This window comes from Entamoeba invadens (genome assembly GCF_000330505.1).
Source record: "Entamoeba invadens IP1 unplaced genomic scaffold scaff_1105074726711, whole genome shotgun sequence".
NCBI lineage: Eukaryota > Evosea > Mastigamoebida > Endamoebidae > Entamoeba > Entamoeba invadens.
This window is the reverse complement of record NW_004443648.1, coordinates 835,625-854,317: the sequence shown is the minus strand read 5'-3', so window position 1 is coordinate 854,317 and position 18,693 is coordinate 835,625. Positions and strand designations below refer to the sequence as shown.

General features: G+C 34.6%; 9 protein-coding genes across 9 annotated transcripts; 3 read left to right on the top strand and 6 right to left on the bottom strand.

Annotated features, from left to right (window-relative positions):
- Positions 1–391: 391 nt before the first annotated feature.
- EIN_058610 (cyclomaltodextrin glucanotransferase precursor, putative) lies at positions 392–1,804 on the top strand (the record flags this gene model as incomplete). Its single annotated transcript, XM_004260129.1, has 1 exon — positions 392–1,804. One exon carries the CDS (start codon positions 392–394, stop codon positions 1,802–1,804), a length of 1,413 nt encoding a protein of 470 aa, XP_004260177.1.
- A 194-nt stretch (positions 1,805–1,998) lies between these two features.
- On the bottom strand, positions 1,999–4,205 carry EIN_058600 (DNA mismatch repair protein MlH1, putative; the record flags this gene model as incomplete). The annotated part of the gene is made up of 2 exons (XM_004260128.1): positions 1,999–3,945; positions 4,011–4,205. The coding sequence occupies 2 exons, from the start codon at positions 4,203–4,205 to the stop codon at positions 1,999–2,001; spliced, it is 2,142 nt and encodes a 713-aa protein (XP_004260176.1).
- A 782-nt stretch (positions 4,206–4,987) lies between these two features.
- On the top strand, positions 4,988–8,278 carry EIN_058590 (synaptonemal complex protein, putative; the record flags this gene model as incomplete). Its single annotated transcript, XM_004260127.1, has 2 exons — positions 4,988–5,169; positions 5,236–8,278. 2 exons carry the CDS (start codon positions 4,988–4,990, stop codon positions 8,276–8,278), a joined length of 3,225 nt encoding a protein of 1,074 aa, XP_004260175.1.
- A 428-nt stretch (positions 8,279–8,706) lies between these two features.
- EIN_058580 (40S ribosomal protein S15A, putative) lies at positions 8,707–9,099 on the bottom strand (the record flags this gene model as incomplete). The annotated part of the gene is made up of 1 exon (XM_004260126.1): positions 8,707–9,099. One exon carries the CDS (start codon positions 9,097–9,099, stop codon positions 8,707–8,709), a length of 393 nt encoding a protein of 130 aa, XP_004260174.1.
- Positions 9,100–9,456: 357 nt separating this feature from the next.
- On the bottom strand, positions 9,457–10,632 carry EIN_058570 (hypothetical protein; the record flags this gene model as incomplete). The annotated part of the gene is made up of 1 exon (XM_004260125.1): positions 9,457–10,632. One exon carries the CDS (start codon positions 10,630–10,632, stop codon positions 9,457–9,459), a length of 1,176 nt encoding a protein of 391 aa, XP_004260173.1.
- A 2,883-nt stretch (positions 10,633–13,515) lies between these two features.
- On the top strand, positions 13,516–14,540 carry EIN_058560 (zinc transporter, putative; the record flags this gene model as incomplete). The annotated part of the gene is made up of 2 exons (XM_004260124.1): positions 13,516–13,859; positions 13,970–14,540. The coding sequence occupies 2 exons, from the start codon at positions 13,516–13,518 to the stop codon at positions 14,538–14,540; spliced, it is 915 nt and encodes a 304-aa protein (XP_004260172.1).
- A 135-nt stretch (positions 14,541–14,675) lies between these two features.
- On the bottom strand, positions 14,676–16,189 carry EIN_058550 (WD-repeat protein, putative; the record flags this gene model as incomplete). The annotated part of the gene is made up of 4 exons (XM_004260123.1): positions 14,676–15,042; positions 15,173–15,756; positions 15,802–15,926; positions 16,042–16,189. The coding sequence occupies 4 exons, from the start codon at positions 16,187–16,189 to the stop codon at positions 14,676–14,678; spliced, it is 1,224 nt and encodes a 407-aa protein (XP_004260171.1).
- Positions 16,190–16,353: 164 nt separating this feature from the next.
- On the bottom strand, positions 16,354–17,817 carry EIN_058540 (Rho/RAC guanine nucleotide exchange factor, putative; the record flags this gene model as incomplete). The annotated part of the gene is made up of 1 exon (XM_004260122.1): positions 16,354–17,817. One exon carries the CDS (start codon positions 17,815–17,817, stop codon positions 16,354–16,356), a length of 1,464 nt encoding a protein of 487 aa, XP_004260170.1.
- Positions 17,818–18,409: 592 nt separating this feature from the next.
- Positions 18,410–18,693, bottom strand: EIN_058530 (hypothetical protein; the record flags this gene model as incomplete). The annotated part of the gene is made up of 1 exon (XM_004260121.1): positions 18,410–18,693. A coding segment is annotated over one exon (284 nt), but the record flags the coding sequence as incomplete, so codon positions are not given.

Sequence of the window (18,693 nt, the reverse complement as noted above, 5' to 3'; positions counted from 1 at the left end):
TTTTTAATAACAAATAAAAAATGGATATGCCGTTGCAATCTTATTTTTTGATATTTTCCCGAAACTATACAATATATTAATAGTAATAATTAAAAATGTTTAAAATATGAAATAAAAAGTGTTATACAAGAAAAGTCCGTTGAAAATGGATAATCAAAAATCCCGATAATTTGTATATAAACTAATAAACATAAAAAAGGAAAAATCGATTCGTAAACATTAAAAAAGACGAAAAATATTCTGTGGTAATGAAGAATATGAAGGGATGATATCCCGTTTTATCCCATTAAAAAGTTGCATACAATCACACTTAAAAAATATAAAATCAGACGAAAAGTTTTTTTTAGTGAGAATGTCTATAAAAAGGTGAAATAACAGCTCAAGTCATTCAATGATCGCACTTCTGGCGCTCCTCGTTGCTGCTCAAGCAATTGACACCAACGCTTTTAACAATCTGAGAATCTATCAGGTGATGGTCTCTTCATTCCAAGATGGTGACCCCAACAAGGGATATGGGACTGGCTATGGTCCATCAAGTCACAAAGGTGACCTCCGTGGTATCATCAATGCCCTTCAGTACATCAAGGACTTGGGAATGAATGCACTCTGGATGACACCAGTATTCAACTCAAATGGTGGCAGTCAGCTCGACTCGACTGGATACTTTGCTTACGACTACTTCAATGTCGATCCCAAATTTGGCACCAACGATGAGTTACATGAGCTCATCAACAAAGCACACGGTCTTGGGATCTACGTCATTCTTGATGGTGTTTTTGGACATCATAAGGGTGGCAATGTCGCGGCATCGCCAAGTGGGAAGTACCCATCTGGTGGAAGTGACCCAGTCAGCTATCCAGGCTCACTTGACTTCTACAAGGAAGTGGCAACTTACTGGATCAACAACTACGAGATCGATGGGTGGAGACTTGACCAAGCTTACCAAGTATCAACACGCAACCAGGACAGAAACTACTGGAAGGACATCAGAGAGGCCATTGAGTCGACTTGTGACTCACGAAAAGGACAAGGAAAGACTTGGGGTACACTTGGATACATGGTCGGTGAAATATGGGACTCAGTGAGCAACATCAACAACTGGGGGTATTATGCTTCAGGAGGATACGGACTCAGAAGTTGCTTCCACTTCCCAGGAAGATACAATTTGGTGCAGACGTTGGCGTGCGAAGAGTCAGGAAAGGGAGGTTATGATGCTTCCAACTTGAAGGGCATCTTCGATTGTGGCTACCCCGACTACGCTTATCCAAACCTTTTCATCACAAACCACGACTTACTCAGATTTGGCAATTTGATCAGAAAGAAATACGGATACTCACAAGGTAATAATGACTACTGGGGCAGACACAAAGCGGCACTTGCTTTCCTTGCTGCATACAGTGGACCAATCACCGTGTACTATGGTGATGAAGTTGGAGACATCGTCGACTGTTATTACAACCCAGGTGACTGCGGTGCATACAACGACAACGCAGCAAGAAGTGATGGACACATCTCAGGCTTCAACTCACAACAACAAGACTTGCACGACTACGTTGCAAAGTTGATGAAAATCCGAGCAGAGAATTCAGCATTGTTCAAAGGCTCAAGACAGAACCAAAATGCGAGTGGTGCACTTTTCAAAGTCGACAAGGTTGACGGGTCGAACAAAGTACAGATTCTTATCAACACAAACAACAATGAATATGACACTCAATGTGGGTCTGGTGTTGATTTGATTACAGGCAATAGTTACTCTGGAACTTGCCATATGAAAGCTTTCTCAGCCATCTTCCTTAAGATGTAATTCACTTTAATTATTCAATTGAATAGTTTTAAATAATAATCAAATTACTTAATGTCACTAATTTGTTTTATAGTAAAATAAAGTAGAAAAAATAGTAAAACTTTTACTATTCTTTTCTAAAACATTTAATTAAACAAAGTATTATTCATTGTTACAAATAAATAGTAAAATTGAATTCTATCAAATGCAACAAATTAACATCTTTCAAACACATGGTACAACTTCGCAACGTCCACTATTTGCGTGAGTGTTGTGTTCATCATCACTTTTTGTGGCACAAGCATCTTTTTGATATAAGGCAGTATGTTATGTTCTATTTTCATCGATAGTTGTTCGACTGTTTCATCGCCACCAACAACAGAATAAAACCATCCAACGGCTCTCGCTATCTCTCCCAGACACTTCTTTTCTTCTTTCCAATCAATGTCTCGGAGTTTATTGACAAAGAATGTGAGTCCATATGCATTTGGTGAGTATCCCCCCATCACATCGGGCATTCCTGTTATTTGTCCTCTTTCATTGATATGAATTTTGAAGTAGTTCTTCATCATGTCTTTATGTTTCACAATTTGTTCAATCAATTCGTCTTCTTTCACATTCTCTTCTTCTTCACTATACCCAACCTTCCTTGTCATCTTTAACAATTCTTTGATGGAAACTTCGGGTTCGATAACTAACATACTTCCACTCCCAATGGTGTATATCATTTGTTGATAAACCATTTCACATATCACACTCGACGTATGAACCAAATACAAACTCCCTCCCGATTGCGCCAAAAAGAATTCTTGATTGACTATCCCAACATACACCATATCTTTGACTATCATTAACATGTTAACAGCACTTTGTTCTTCCTCAAACTCCCTCCTTAACTCTTCAACACTTTTTAATCCACTTCGCACATATCCACTCGGTCGTCTTTGCAAAATCGCAGTGTCAACAGAATTATCCAACTTCGACATCGTCGTCTTCTTTTTACTTTTCTGTTGTTTCTCCGTTTTCTTCCTTTCAAGTTTCTCTTCTGCTGTCTCTGGCATCTTCTCCTTTTCTCTCAACTGTTGCAACTCACTCGCACTCATGCCCACGTCTTCATTCTCCTTTTTCCGCTCGTGGTTGTATTCGTCTAACTCCTTCTGAATATCAACTCCCGTCTTTTCATTGTCTTCATCCATCTCATTCTTATCAAAGAGAATCCCACTCTTGTCTCGACGTGTTTTCTTTAACACTTCAATTCTGTCATCATTCAGAAAACTTGTTATTGTGCTTGCTGTCGCGTCCACTCTCGACGGGAAACGCTGAGACAACTTGATTTGAAGTGGTTGTGTTTTGGCCTGTGTTGGGAAGAACGTTTTGACTTGTCCAAGCTGCGCCAAATTCACGTTGATAAATTTGTCAATTGCAGAAAGCACCTTTTCCTCCTCCAACAGCCTCACTGCTGTTTTACTCGGATTAACATTTGCGTCAATTCTCTCTTTCTCGACCTCCACAGACATGTACACAAAATGTGACACTTTTGGTATATTTTCTTCATATGACCTTTCGAAGATCTTCTTAAGTGCTGGAAATTCGACGTATCTGTTATTGATGAACAAGATGAAGATATTCTTTTTCCCGTCGTATCCCGAGTCACTCAAAAAGAGGTCCATAGAGAATGGTGGCTCTTCATTTTGCTTGGAGAATTGGTGTAACGTTTCTGCTGTTCTTATTGTGTGAATTTTTGAGATGTTTGCCAGAATAGTGGATTTATTATTCGTTTTAATGTCACACGACGCGGTACCACTTTTTCGTAAAGTGAATGAAATGAGTGCGTTATGTATCGCATAGTTCCCTACTACTTCTATAATCCGCGAATACTCTTCCCCTTCTTTCATCCCTCTCTTTCTCGGCATATTCTTGAATAAATCCTCAACTATTACTATGGTCCCAACCTCCCCCGCTGTTGGTTGAATATCTCCTTGTATTTTACCATCACTGATCACCACTTTGTAAGCTACTTCACTCATTGCTTGTCGCGTTGTTATCGTCACTTTAGCTAAATAAGTCATACACGACAAAGCTTCCCCTCGATATCCATATGTGTCTCCTCCGATGTTTTTCGATGTCATGTACCGCTCTCCTACCATTTTCAAGTCTTCAGGCTATTTGTTACTTGTTGTATATTTTATGATGTCGTATATATTGTACGTCATCTACACTAACAAACAGAAAATCCAATACCATTGTCTATCACTGAGATCTGCGATAAGCCACCTTGCTTCACAGAAACGTTGATTGTAGTGGCTTTGGCATCTATGGAATTTTCAATAAGCTCTTTAACAACGTTGTAAGGACGCTGTATCACTTCGCCAGCACCAATTTTGTTAATTGTTGTTGTGTCTAATCTTCGGATCTGTGCCATGAGTATTTTGTTCTTCTCTTTCTTTATACTCTTTGGAATTGTTATTATCATATTTCCTCAATCATTGGTATACTATAAATTATACCATATTTAATTATTATATTTTCTAATAAAAAATTGAACGTTAGTTTTTGGATTTAAAAAATTTAATTGTACTTTTTATCAAGAATTGTTAGAAAAATATTATGAAGTTAATACTTTAAATTAAAAAAATATTATAAGTGAAATTCTATATTATAGTTTGTTTATATTAAAAATAACAATTGGACCTTTTGTGTTTCTCACATTTTGTATTTTTTTTATATAATTATTATTTGTTAAAAATATATTATTATGTAATAATCACTTTATTATTAATTAATTAAATTATACCATTATTGTAATGAAAAACAATAATAGTTAAAATTATTATACAAACAATTATATTTTAATATGGTTTAAATAATATACTTTTAAGAAGTTAATAAAAGAAATAAGTTAATTCTAATGTAAAATAAATATAGCCTATAACTTTATTTAACTAATATATAAATAGATTTCAACCCATTAATGATTAGTTAAAAGTTTAGTAATTTTCATATAAAAAATACTAAACAATGAATTACAAATTGGAGTGAACAATAGATGAAAAAAATTGAACAGAAACGGGCATATAATCCATATAATTAACAAATACAAAACCCAAAATAATACCAAAGTCAAAAATACTTTGAGAACCCAAACTGAACTAGTAAAAAAACGAGAAGAAATAAAATGCCATTACAAATCTTGAAATCAAACATATGGACGTTGTAGGTTTATGTCAAGTCAAGTCCACAAATCCCGATGCACTTTATATTGAACGTGGTGATATTATAAATGTTACAGAAATAACAACATCGGGGCTCTGGAAAGGTAAAAGTGCACATGGGAGTGGACTCTTTTCTGTTCTTTCAACCACTCTTGAGCGTCCTCCACTGTATCAGTTCGTTATTAAATTATTATAGTACATGTATAGTACAAATTACTTCTCATAATAAGTGACCATTAGAGGGAAAGTTCTCTATGACTTTGTAATGAAAAACAGTGAATGTTTATCCGTTCATTCGAATGATTATGTCACAGTATGTGAAGAAGATGGTGAAGAGGATGGGTGGGTTTTCTGTAAAATAGGAACGCGCTTTGGATTTGTCCCAAAGAAGTACATTGAACGGATTGACTTTACTAAGAACATTGGGAAGAATCGAATGCGAATGACACAACAAGTCTCTGTCGCTTCACATCTTCCATCGCGCCTTCCATGTAAAGTGATAGGGAAATATGAGTATGTTGCTTCCTATGGGAAAGATATTAGTTTTCATAAAGATGATGAAATGGTGTGTTTATCAGCGAGTGACAATCGATGGATCTTAGTCATTCATCCTGAGTATGGGATAGGGTATGTCCCTTTATTATATGTCACTTGTGATAAAAGCTTTCTTACTATGGAAATTCACAAATTTGCTGTTGCCCTTTATGACTTTGAAGGGGAGTCTCGATTCCATTTGAGTGCACAAGTGGGGGATGTGATGTATGTAGAATCTGTTATTGGGTCATGGGCTATAGTACGAGTGAATGAAACGAAATACATCTACCCGTATTCCTTTTTACATGTCTTCGAAGATGAAAACGACCTCAAGATATCGGAAAGTCTTGGGTTTATTCTCGAGAAGTTTACTCCAGTAAATGAGAACGAAATTGAAGTGAACAAAAATGATTTTGTAGTTATTTTACTGAAAGAGACGAATGGATGGACACTAGTGAGGCATGACAATAAAGTGGGATACGTCCCTACTGACTTCATTGAAAAAATAGATGAAGGTGATCGTTATGCAATGATCACTTGTAAGAGTCAATGTGAGGTATTTGAATATGCAGAAAAATTCAAAAAGACTGAGACGAGTACTGAAGAAACAGTGAAAGGACAAATAGAAGAAAAAGAAAAGACTGAGGTACAAGAAGAACAACAAACAGAAGAAGACACGACGGTATCAAAAGAATCAATTAAAGAAATCGAGAGTGTTATTATAGAAGAGACTAAAGACCAATTTGAGAGTATCGAAAACAATCAACAAGAAAATACCGAACCCACCGAGTTAAAAGAAGAAGAACAAGGGACTCAAGATGAATCACCAAAAGAAGTCATTCAAGATGAAAAAAGTCAAAGTGATGAAACAAAAGACACGACTGATGTACAACTCACGGTGAATACTCAACAACAAATAACAAAAAAGAAAATAGAAACAAGTGAAGGTGATATTTGGATTGTATTTAAAAAAATCGATGAAGAGACTTTTGTTGGGAAACGAGGACCACTTCTTGTAGTTCTTTTTTTGAACGACGTTGAGTTAAGAAATTTGGAGAAACCGATGAATCCGGAGTATGAAAAGGGGAGAAAACGATTGGAAGACAAAGAACGTGAGTTTGAAGAGAACGTCAAACTTCACGACGAAAAGGAGAAAGAACGGAAAAGAGCGGAAGAAGGACAAAAGGCGGAAGAAGAACTCAAACAAAAGAAAGAAACTGAAAAAGCGTTTTTAAGACAGACCATGCAACTCAAGAAACAACAAACGCGAGCAACTGGATTCAGAAAAGAAGGGTTTAAACGACCAAATGTTATTGATCCACAACAACTTGAATTGACAAAGTCGTTATATGAAGAGAGTTTACTTGACAAATCAAATGAGAAAGTTTCGAGTGATTTGACCAAAATAGAACAATTAAAAATCGAGTTGAAGAAGGACCATATGAACAAAGAAATTATCGAAAATGGCATCAAAGAAATCCTTGCACAAAATGGAAAACTCAAGAAGAGAACTACTGACTTGGAAGATGGCGGAAAAGCTATTTTGAAAGTCATCGAGACACTTAAAGATGAATTGAAAAAGACTCGAGAAGCAAAGGAAAGTAAACAAACGTTTGTACCTGTCGATCCAACCAATCAAAGCTCTACAACTACTACAGACATCATAACTACTCCAAATACAGTGCAACCACAGACAAAAAGATTTGTGGGGAGAACACGAACGGATTCTGAAACAAACAGTCTTAGAGCACAAATAGAAGAACTCAAAAAAGAGGTGGAGGAGCTCAAAAAGAAAGACCAAGCAATTGTAAGTGTGGAGAATCCCAATTTAACAGTAGATGGTGTTAAAGAAGAAGAAATTGTCGTTCAAAACAAAGAAGTTAGTGAAGATAATGTCAATGGAATTTGCAAAGACAATGTTAAAATAACAGAAGAAGAAAAGAAAGACGAAACTAGAGAAGATAGTAAAGAAACTATAACTGAAGGTACCAGTGCAACTTTAGAAAAGGTCGAACAAATTGTCGATAACACTGTTGGAATTGAACCAAGTAATGAACAACCTAATGTTCAACAAGAACAACAAATCACTGAAACACCTTTTAAAGATGAGCGCGACAACCAAATTAAAACTTTGATGGACGAGAACGAACAATTGAAAAAAATGATAGAGGAACTTCAAAAGGTCCCACTAAAAGAAGAACAAGCAAAGGGAGGAAATGACGACAAGAAAGTCGACACACAAGCAGAACCATTAAAATCAGTCACTGGACCAGGTTCATTAATTAGCAGTGAAAACACGTCTTTTATATCTTTCGAACCATCATCGGGTGAACAAAGCCAAGATGAAGGAGCTTCTTCTGATATAGAACTCCTCAAGAAACAACTTTCTGAAGAGAAATTGGAACACAAACAACTCAAACAAGAGTTCCAAAACTTCAAAATGAAGAACGAGTCAAAGTCATCACAATTGCGAAGACAAACAGTTCCAGTCAAACCAATTGAAGTCTCACCAAATGTCACACAAGCGGAATTGATCGAATTTGAACACAAAATTGAAGAGAAGGTCAAAGCAATTAAACAACAACTCTCGAAGATCACAACACAAACAAACAAATTGAGCAGACAGTCGAGTTTAACTAACATCAATTCACTTAAAACAGAAACAACGGAAAAGTTGGGTGTTTATAAGGACCAACTCAAAGTTTTAGAGCGGAAGTTATCGATGATGAGTAAGTCTCAGAATTTCTAATTTCAGTATTACTATTTGTATTGTTTATAGTATCACTCTCACTGACATTTTTTAACTATACTTGTAACAAAATAATGGTTACTTTAATAACTATACAATTAATAATAATATAATTAATTTAAGAAAATCAATCATATAATAAATATATAGTTTATATATAAAAATATAATTAATAGTAAGATATTATATAGAAATCATAATAAACTATAACTGATAAAGGAAATTTACTATCGTAAAGTAATACTATTAATTTACTATGAAAGTAGGAGAACAAAATTTTAATAATAAACCAATAAAAAACTAGATACAAAGAAGATATACAAAAAAGTCGTGACCCAACCGAGAGGAAAGGCGACGATTTCAACACAGCGATTTTAAGACGCTGTGTTGGTAACCGTAATGACACTAATAAGATCGTTTAGAGGAATTTAATAGAAGAATCCAAGGATTTTTCCACCAGTATGTTTGGCTCTGGCTTCAGTGTTATCCATGATACCCATAGATGTTGTGTAAACAATAGCACCAAAGTGACGGGATGGCAACAAGTTGGCTTCCCAGCTGTCGAACTCTTCAACAGCAACGTTGTATCTTGGGGAGATGACAGCGCATTTGTTAAGTCTTCCGTTCAAGTTGACAACGATCTTTCCCGATCTGTGGTCGTCGACGATAGTGTAATCAGTGATGTACTGGTGTTTCATCATGATATTCAAAAACTCACAAATGACCTTTGATGACGGTCTGATGAGAACTTGGCGTTTGCCAGCTCTCTCAGCATTGGTGATTGATTTCAACGCATCAGCAAGTACATTCACTCTGACCATGTCTTTGGCAAATAAGTTCGGTCATAGGGTTCCTTATATGTTATTATATAATAGTTTCAATTCTTTCTTTCTAATAATAAGGGTTTGGTTTTACTATAATTTATAGCACGGTTATTATATTTTTATAGTTTTGGTCTTTTTTAATTATTGGAGTTGTCAAATACAAGAAACTACAAAGTAAATACTGCAATTAAGAATTTGAATGTTTTGCACCTCTGGTGTATGTACGATTTGAGTTATTGTGCAAGCTTTAGTTTAGGCACATTTCAAAGAAACACTTGTTGCCAACACACAAACTATAATTAATAATTAATAAAATATACCAAATAAATAATAAATACAAACAACACATTTCTATTAAAAAACAAAGGTGTCTTCATTGACATCTGCAGAGCACATTAACATAGATTTCTCACCTTTATGTTGTTTAGTAGGTGAATAAAATGCAGAATTAGAAGGTGAAGACGACAAGCTGTTGCTTGAGCTATAAGCATTTCTTGACAAACTATTATGAGATCTAGACTTGATCTGTTTCTTTCTTGGAGTCGACTTAGCTCTTGTCTGTCGAGTAGCTGGGGTTTGCAGAAACTCGGCGCCTTGTTGTGTGATAGTACCAAACTTCTGCATGAGTGGTGCACAGACATTAACTATCACTGCGTAGTCAATTCGCTTCACTGGGATTTTTTGAGCCAACTTTTTGTCGACTTCAAATTTCTTTTTAAGTAAGTCGAAAAAGGTAGACAAGTCGATACATTCGACTGAAGGAAAGTCTCTGAAATACGACTTGATCATTTGAAGAGTGAACGACTCGTTGATCTTCTTTGAGAAGGACATAAACTTCTCAGTGATAATGATAAACTTCTCATAGATTTCATCTTCAACACTCACAAAATTTTCAAAGACGACTTCTTGTATTCGTATTAAAGTGTGAGAACACAAGAAAAGATTCTTCAAAATGATTTCGATGAAATCAAGACTTGTTGGAGTGTCATAGTAAATGTCCTCAGTCAAGTCAATGGACAACAAGTCTTCAGACATGTCATCAACTCGTTCTGCTATAGATACAAAATTCATTTTAGTTCTAATACTACAATAGGTGTTGTTCCATAGAGGTGTGTCTGCTGTGAGTGTCGTTTTGTTGTTTACTAATAACAAGATGTGGTTGTCAAGATACTTTGCAACAGCCAAATTCAGAAGAGAATGTTCGTCTTCTTCGATGTTCAATTGTTTCAAATAAAAAGGTGTAGACATATCCGTGAATACTGAAAACACTGTCTCGGCATATTTGGTAAAGATCGTCCGCATCATGAAATAAAGAAAATGAGTAAATTGCTTTCGTGTAAATTTCTGATTAAATCGCTTCAATAAAGCTTTTTTAAATATTTCTGGGCAATCAAACTTCCCATCTATAAAGTCGTAGATCTTCTTTATGTGTTTCTCTTTAACTTGAGCATTATCATCTCGTGTGATTTTCTCCACTTCAATTTCTATTGGAGTTAATACAATACACTGTAATCTCTCTTTAAAGGACATCCAATGTGTTCAAAGTTTTTGGACTTCCAATTTATAATGAAAAAAAGGTATTTTAAAATCAAAATAAATATTTACAATAAAAAACAAGCTTTTGTTTTTATTTTGTTGTTCGATTCACTCGAGTTTGACGTAAATTGGTTGGTGTTTGGCGGTATATTTTCTTCGTCTTTTTGGGATTTTGCGTGTCGGAACTTTCTTTGACGTGATTGTGTTTTTTTAAAGGTAAATTTAGAAACACAGTGATTTTATATGATGTGTTTTTATTGTGGATTTTGGTGCAAAATACAAAGATCTCAAAAAATAATCAAATGCCATTTTTAAATTTATTTGGGTATCATTATTTTTTATTATTTAATAGTATTGATTTAACTTGAAAACTTCCATAGTTATAACACAGGGTAATAAAAGTTATTCGATAAAAACTATATATTAACTAATTAATATAGTTCGTTATTTTTACTAAATGTTAAAAAAAATAATATTTTTAAAATATTATAATTTAATTGTTATTTTTTTATATATTTTTTTAAAGAAATAATTAAAATTTATATTCAACAATTGCTAGTAATTATTACATTGTATTACAGTATAGAATCGGGAATTTTTTCGAAATCATAAAAAAATTAAATTACTTATTTTATAGATCAATACTTCCAAATGGATAATTCTTTTTTTAATAAAATATTTGAATACATCAAACTTATATTTTGTAAATCTATTTTTGTCAAATACAACAAATTTACAATTCCAGAAAAATCAAAACATCAAAAATTTGTCGAGATTATCATGATTAAAAAATCATATTTAAATTTATAAATTAGTAATTTCATTTTTAATAAATTATTTTAAATATACACTAGTTTAAATAACCAAGTTAAATACAAAGATTAAAATAATATAACAGTAGGAGGAAATATGGGGATGCAAGAGAAAAAAGGATGATCGTAACTATTGGTCAATTTTAATTGAAAAATAATAAAATTACTATTAAATTTAATATAAATTATTAATCAAAAAATATAAAAAATGAAAAAACCAAAATATATTTATATTAATTATTTATTATTAATAATATTAAATTAATTAATATTTAGATTAGCATCCCCCTTTTTCCTTTAACTGTATATTTTATTGAATATTTTTCTTAAACAATTTTTAATAGAATCATTTAAATTAACTAAAAAATAGTCAAATACTATTTTTATATAATTGAAATAAAAAAAGAACTGAAAATATATAGGATGAAGCGTTAAATAATCCAACAAACAGTTCAGTCAAAAACCGAAAATTGGACCGATTCCCCATAATGTATTGTGCTTCATATAACTTACTATTTCAATTTAATTTTATAATAATTTTTGGTTATAAGTAGTATTAGAGGGGGCACGAAAAAATTTTGGTTATCGCGCACGTTTCAAAGTAGTTATAACGATTCCATCACCGGCGCTACTAACGCAAATTTAAATCTATTATTTCTTATTCACTCTGATTATAACGATTCTCACAATACTTCAACATTCATTATAAAGTATTCTCAAGTCACACTTCAATACAAAAACGAAATCATTGAAATTAAGAAGAACGTGGTGTACCGTGGGGATGTCTTTATGACTATTTAACACGTCATTATGACTTTACACAATGTGTCGACTTTTCGTTCCCATTTTTATAGTTTTTAAATGGCTTTTGAATTAGTGATTTTACTATTCCACAATTCCATTGTCACTGTGTTAGACACAGAGGTTGTCATTGTTTTACTATTAGTATTGTTACATTATTAGATTCTTATAAAATTTGAATTTTTTTAAACATCTTTTGGGAAATGGTAACCATCCACACATTGGAGTTTGTCCGGATTTATAGAGTGGTTTATGACATTTTATTCGATGTGTAACCAGAACAAAAAATGCTTATTGCGATATTTTCCCGTTTGTCTGGCTAAAATATGAGCAACATTTGTACTTTTTATGGTATTTTTAAAAATCTAAAACTTTTTTTTTGATTTGATAAAAATAAAAACGGCCAATTTAGTTTTTGTTTACAAATATTAAGTCTTCGTTTGTATATTTTTACTATTATAAACTTCTATTCTTGTTAACATTATACGATTTGTTTTATTTTTATTATTGAATTACCAAACAAACAATACAATTTATTATTTTATAATATATATTGAAGATTTGATCTCATTCAAATAAAATTGAACTTTCCATTTCCCTTTGGTGACAACAACGAAAGAAAAAGAATTTACTTTTTTTTTGTTCAATTATGTACAATTGATCTTATATATAAGGTAAATCTTCGCATTAAACTATTTATTTGATGCAGAGTTTATTTTATTTTACAGTTTGCGTATTTTTTATTTGTTTTTGATAACCAATATAAAAAAATGCCACAATTCAAAAAATCATTTGCACTTTGAATTTTCATTTTAATGACATATTTTTGTCGGCAAAAATGAGATAACGTTACCAATTCACTAGGTATCTTTATAGATGTGAGTTATCGGATAATTAATGGCTCTACTATACAATCAAATAACGGGATAAACCCGCCATTTTTTGTGCAAGTCAAAATGCGAGAACTATTTCTCCTTTTTCCAAAAGCGGCAGTTTTCCACGTCGCTCTTTTCTTGTTTTTATATTTCACTTTAGTTGTTAACCTCCCAGAAAAGCATTTTTCTCCATCAACAAAACAATAAAAATGCGAATTTGGGAAGATAGCAAAGTGTTGAATGACAATAAACGGAATTTGCCGGAATGAGCATCGAGTTGAGTTGGGAACTGAAGAGGAGCTCTAAAACAAAAATTGTGAGCAAGAAGGAAAAGGAAAAACAAAGAATTGTCGGGTATTTAAGAATTCTCTGAACTTGAAAAGGTTGTAATGCTTGATTACCTTTTATCCATCTATATCCTTGTCTGTTACTTTGTATCCGTCATTGGTGGGTTTATTCCATTTTTCATCAAATTTCTCCCAAACAGAAAACTAGCTGGGGACATCTTAGATGTGTGCAGTGCGTCAGCCGGTGGGTTATTTTTGTCTGGTGGGTTGATGCATATGTTAGCTGAAGGGACTGATTTAATCGATAAGTCGGGGTATGATTTTATGGGATTACCTTTAGGATTCTTCTGCTGTGGATTATCGTTTTTATTCATTTTCTTCTTTGACCGTGTTGTAGCGACACATGGGGGGCATGTTTCCTTTGCTCAAGTTGAGTCTCCACGCGGGTTTGTTCTATATATATTATTATATTTACTATATACTCTATATTAATAAATATATTAGAAATATATTATATTTAATAGAATATATTGATACCAGTCAGAATAACAAGTAGTGAAGTCGTCCAACCCCTCTTAACTGATGCTGAAGAGAAGAAGAAAGAGCCGGATGAAAAGAAAAAGCAAAATGAAATTCAGTCTCATCATCATCACGAAGAAGAAGAAGAAGGGAATAAAGGGTGGTGTTCGATCATCACACTTATTTTTGCATTGTCGATTCATTCCTTTTTCGAAGGACTTGGACTCGGTGTGTCGACGAGTCCAACTGCCATATTTATAGCCATTGCTGGGCATAAATGGGCAGATTCGGGGTTCACTGTCATCTTTTTGATGAGTAAAATTCAGAACCTCTTGATCATCTCCATCATCATATTGATCTTTTCGACATTCACTCCAATCGGTTCTCTAGTTGGAGTGTTAATAGTTGAATTGATGGGGGAGTCTCCAGTATCTTCATTGATACAAGGGTTACTGATCTGTTTAGCTGCTGGTACCTTCTTGTACGTAGCAATCGTTGAAATTCTAGCCGAGCAGTTTGAGAATGGCAAATACAAATACATCAAGTTCACTCTTGCTGTCATCTTGTTCCTTGCAATGTCTTTTGTTACAATGCTTGAGGGCGACTAATGTTTCTTGACTGTCAATTTTACCATATAAAATTAGTAATTTTATTAATTTTGTTGCTATTGTGGTCCAGGAGGAAGTATAGTAAATTGGTAAGTTAAATATAATATCTATTAGTTCGAAGGAAAACATAGAAAATCAAATAGTAATTAATTGGTTCCATGCTACAACATGACGACCAAGACCAGCAGTGTATAAAACACTTTCATCTTTACTAAAAGATGAACAGACTTGAAGCCTTAAATGCTCACGTTGGATGATGTCAGTCCCTATTTTCAACTTCCCATGGCGAAGACCGTTCGGGTCTATGATAATGAATGACTTGTCCTCCGATTGGACTAAAAACTTGTCATTGACGGACATACTAATTTTAGAGGGATAGTACACTTTATACGTCGCCTTTGGTGACTTCATCATTTTAGTGTCCCACACTTTCACGACTTTATCAAATCCGGAAGTCACTAGAGTCTTTCCTTGCTCTGCAAATTGTGCAGACAAACAGGATCTATTATATTATTATTATATTATTATAAAATATATATAATTCTATTTTTATCTAGTTAAATAATTAGTAATATTAATTATTACTATTTATATAATTAATTATAAGTCGAATAACTATTACAAGAACAAACTCGGAGTGTGCGTTAATACACTCGATTCGGGTGTGATTTGGAGTTCTTATATCAAAGAGTCTGAGTGTCCCATCAGTTGCTGTGGCAGATAGGATTGGGGAATATAAGTCGCAAGCCAATGAAGTAAGTCTTTCTGAGACAGGAATGGATGAACTGATTGAAGATATGTGTTCTCCATGCAAATCATAGACGCCAATGATTCCATCCCAACTTTCTGCAATGAACGCGTCGTTATTAAAAGAGACGCCAATTGCAATTTCGCCGACTTTCTGCTCAACAACGGGTTGCTCCTCTTTCATGTCTTCTTCATTCAGATTTCCGACTTTATAAATTCGTGCAATTCCATCGCCACAAGCAGTGGCCATAATGTGTTCACTCGGATGAAACGCGACTGATGTCACAGGACGTGGATGCGGAAAAAACTGAAGACATTTCCCCGACTGTGCCGTCGATATCCTCGCTGATCTATCCGAACTTGCCGTTGCAAACGTGCTCACGTCCCAAGGACAACAAGCGATGTCAAACACACAATCTCGATGTGACAAGTAGCTATGTAAGAATTTCCAGTGTGCGGTTGTTTTCTTCTACACGTCAACTTTCTATTGAAGAATTGAGACCCACCAACAAACGCTAACATAATGGGAGTAGACGTTCTTCGTTGTTTTTGGCTTTTTTGTGTCTATCGTTTCTGACTGATAAAATTTCACATTCCTCACATTCGGTTGGACTTTCAGTGCCTCCAATTGAGCAATAACTTCATGTCAATACATATGGTGAAATCAGAAATTAATTTATTATAATACCATTTCGCGTCTGTTGTGTTCAGTGATTGTAAATAAATGATATTGTTAGAAAAACTCGATACAAACGCGCTTTGTTCTCTTCATACAATAAATTGTACTCCTTCAGAATGTCATTCAGTAAGTCGGCAAACCTCTCAGTACCAGCGTTCGTCTTCAAAATTATTGGCGTCGTAGGGACATCCGCTGAGTGATCTTCCACCGTTGTGTCTCCCATCTTTTTTTATGATTTTCAAAGTTCTTCCAATTATCAATAATTCTGAAGTATTTTTTATGTTTTAAATACTAAACTGAAATATTTCAATTTCAAGTTTTCAGCACGGAAACTCTTCCAAAAAAATAACAAATCGTTTGTTTACATACGAAATACGGTAAAAAGCATCATTTCTGCTCAAACATCGCCCTGAGATTCTTCACATTAACCGCGGGCTTCTCAACCTTCGCAGCTTCTTCTTTTTTCTCCTCCTCCGCTATTTTCTCGGAAGAGCTCCCTTCCTCGACATCGGGACTTCCAGTGCCTTTCTTCTTTTTCTTATCAGTTTTCGCTGGTCTTGGAGATAATCGGGGCGTCTTCATATCATCACTGTCCCCCATCGCAGCAACCAACTCGCTCAGCGCCTTCGGGTCACACACAAGTCTGTTGAAACAGTCATCACAAGCTCGTTCAAGGGTCGTACCACTCGTCTTCAACCGATTTTTACTGCAGCTGTCACACACACATCCGCCACAAAATCGGCAATGGTGTCTACGCCTCATAACACCAAAGTCTTTGTGGCATCTCATACACTCTTTTGCTTGGTCATCAGGGACAAACACGGGCTTCATTGCAGCAATTTTTTTGTCCCCTCCCTTGTCCGAGATGTTCGCTTGTTTCAACAACACAGAGTTTTTCTTACAGTTGTCAATCGTTGTTGTCAAATCTTTTAACCATTCCGCTTTTTCTGCGTCGTCTTTTGCAAACACAGTAAACGAACGGGTGGGCGAGAAAATGTCAAATTGCATTCCTTGTCCATCGCGTATGTCCGTTTCAAAAAGGCTCAACACAAACTCAACTTCTCTCTTTTTCGGTGCGGTATAAAACAACAAGTCTGTGCACAGCACAAAGTAACGGGGTTTTGGCGCCTTCCTGCACTGTTTACTCAAAATACCATCTCGTACCAACTTTCGTCCAATGGTCAGATCGCCACCAGGGAAGTCGACTTGCTGCGAAATTTCAACCAACCTCCTGAGCTTTTCTCCCTGTACCATGCACTGGTTGACAAGAATGGCGACTTTTTGGATCTCCTCCAAGACCTTTTTGAGTCGTGTAAAGTCTGGGAAATTTTCTGGTGTGTGTTTCATGAGGTCTGTAAAAAGGAGTACATACCTTGGAAGTCTCTGGATTGGCATGATAAGGTAACTTCTGAGATCCAGCTGATTGGAAGCTTTAATTTTTTGTCTCAAATCCTCCAAGTGTTGCACAACGATTTTGTCTTGTTCGAGTTTTTTAAGTACTTGCAAGCAGTTGTCCTGATTTGAAGCGAACTGAGTATAGCTTTTCAAGAATGGAATAAATTTGATGAACGCACCTCCGAGGTTTGTGTAAAGCGTCCCACGAGTTTGAACCTCCTTCAGTTTTTCGACCAAGACGGAGTTTACGGAAATGATTTGCTGAAAGTGTAGGAACAAGATCATGACATCTCCCCCAACGATGGTGGGTGGGTTTTCTTCCATTAAAGGCTTCTGAAAGTACGTGATGCAGTCTTCCAGTGATTTGACATATGAAACTTCGGTCGAGAAGATTTCGTCAACAATATGCTTTCTGTGGTTACTTTCCTTTGGGTCTGTAATGGTTGAGCACCTCATTGTTTGCTTTCCGAGATTCAACTTCTTCGTTTCATTTTTACTTGTTTTTTCCAAATTCCCAAAGATGAAAATTTGAGAAAAACATCTCCCAAATATCCCGTCTTTCTGTACAAACAATCTCCCTGTGAACTCATGTTGTCATTCTCCCAACAACTTTTTATGATGGTATAAATAATGGCTTTTCTTCGTTTTTTAAGTTTAAAGTTTTTAAAAGTTTGATTAATTATTAATTAATGCCGACTGTTATTATAAATCTATTTTTTACTTATTTATTTACAATTTTTAAATTATAATTTTAAGATTTTTTGAAAACTACGGCATTTTTTGCTATATATAATAAACATTTTTTCTTTTGGCACTTTTATTAATTTTTTCTTATATTAGTAAGTTATAGTTTCCATATGGTATAATTATAGTACATGACACGTATATTAACGCGATAATTCCATCAAATCAATTTTTACTTTGAATTTTTTTTGTGAAAAACTGCCAAATTATATGTTATTATAATAAATAATAAAAATGCGCAAATTATACCTTAAACTATAATTCTAAATTATGAAGAAGCTAACAGACAGACAAGACAATCGAGTTAAAGAGCACTTGGGAGTTTCTGGACGGTGAATTTGTGGTTTCCGACCATCATGATAGGGACCCCAGGGATCTTTTTTAATCTTTGTCTGAGGTTAATATCGTTAGTGCATACAATGTAAACTCTATGAGCGGTTACTCTCTCGATTATACAGTCATCAGCGTAATGTCCCTTATGTGTACAAGTGAGTCGTTTAAAGCGTGGGTCTCTTGCTAAGATGAGCGCCATCTTAAATTTCTTCCCCAATATTTCCAACTCAGCGTATACACAATCGGGGACGTAAC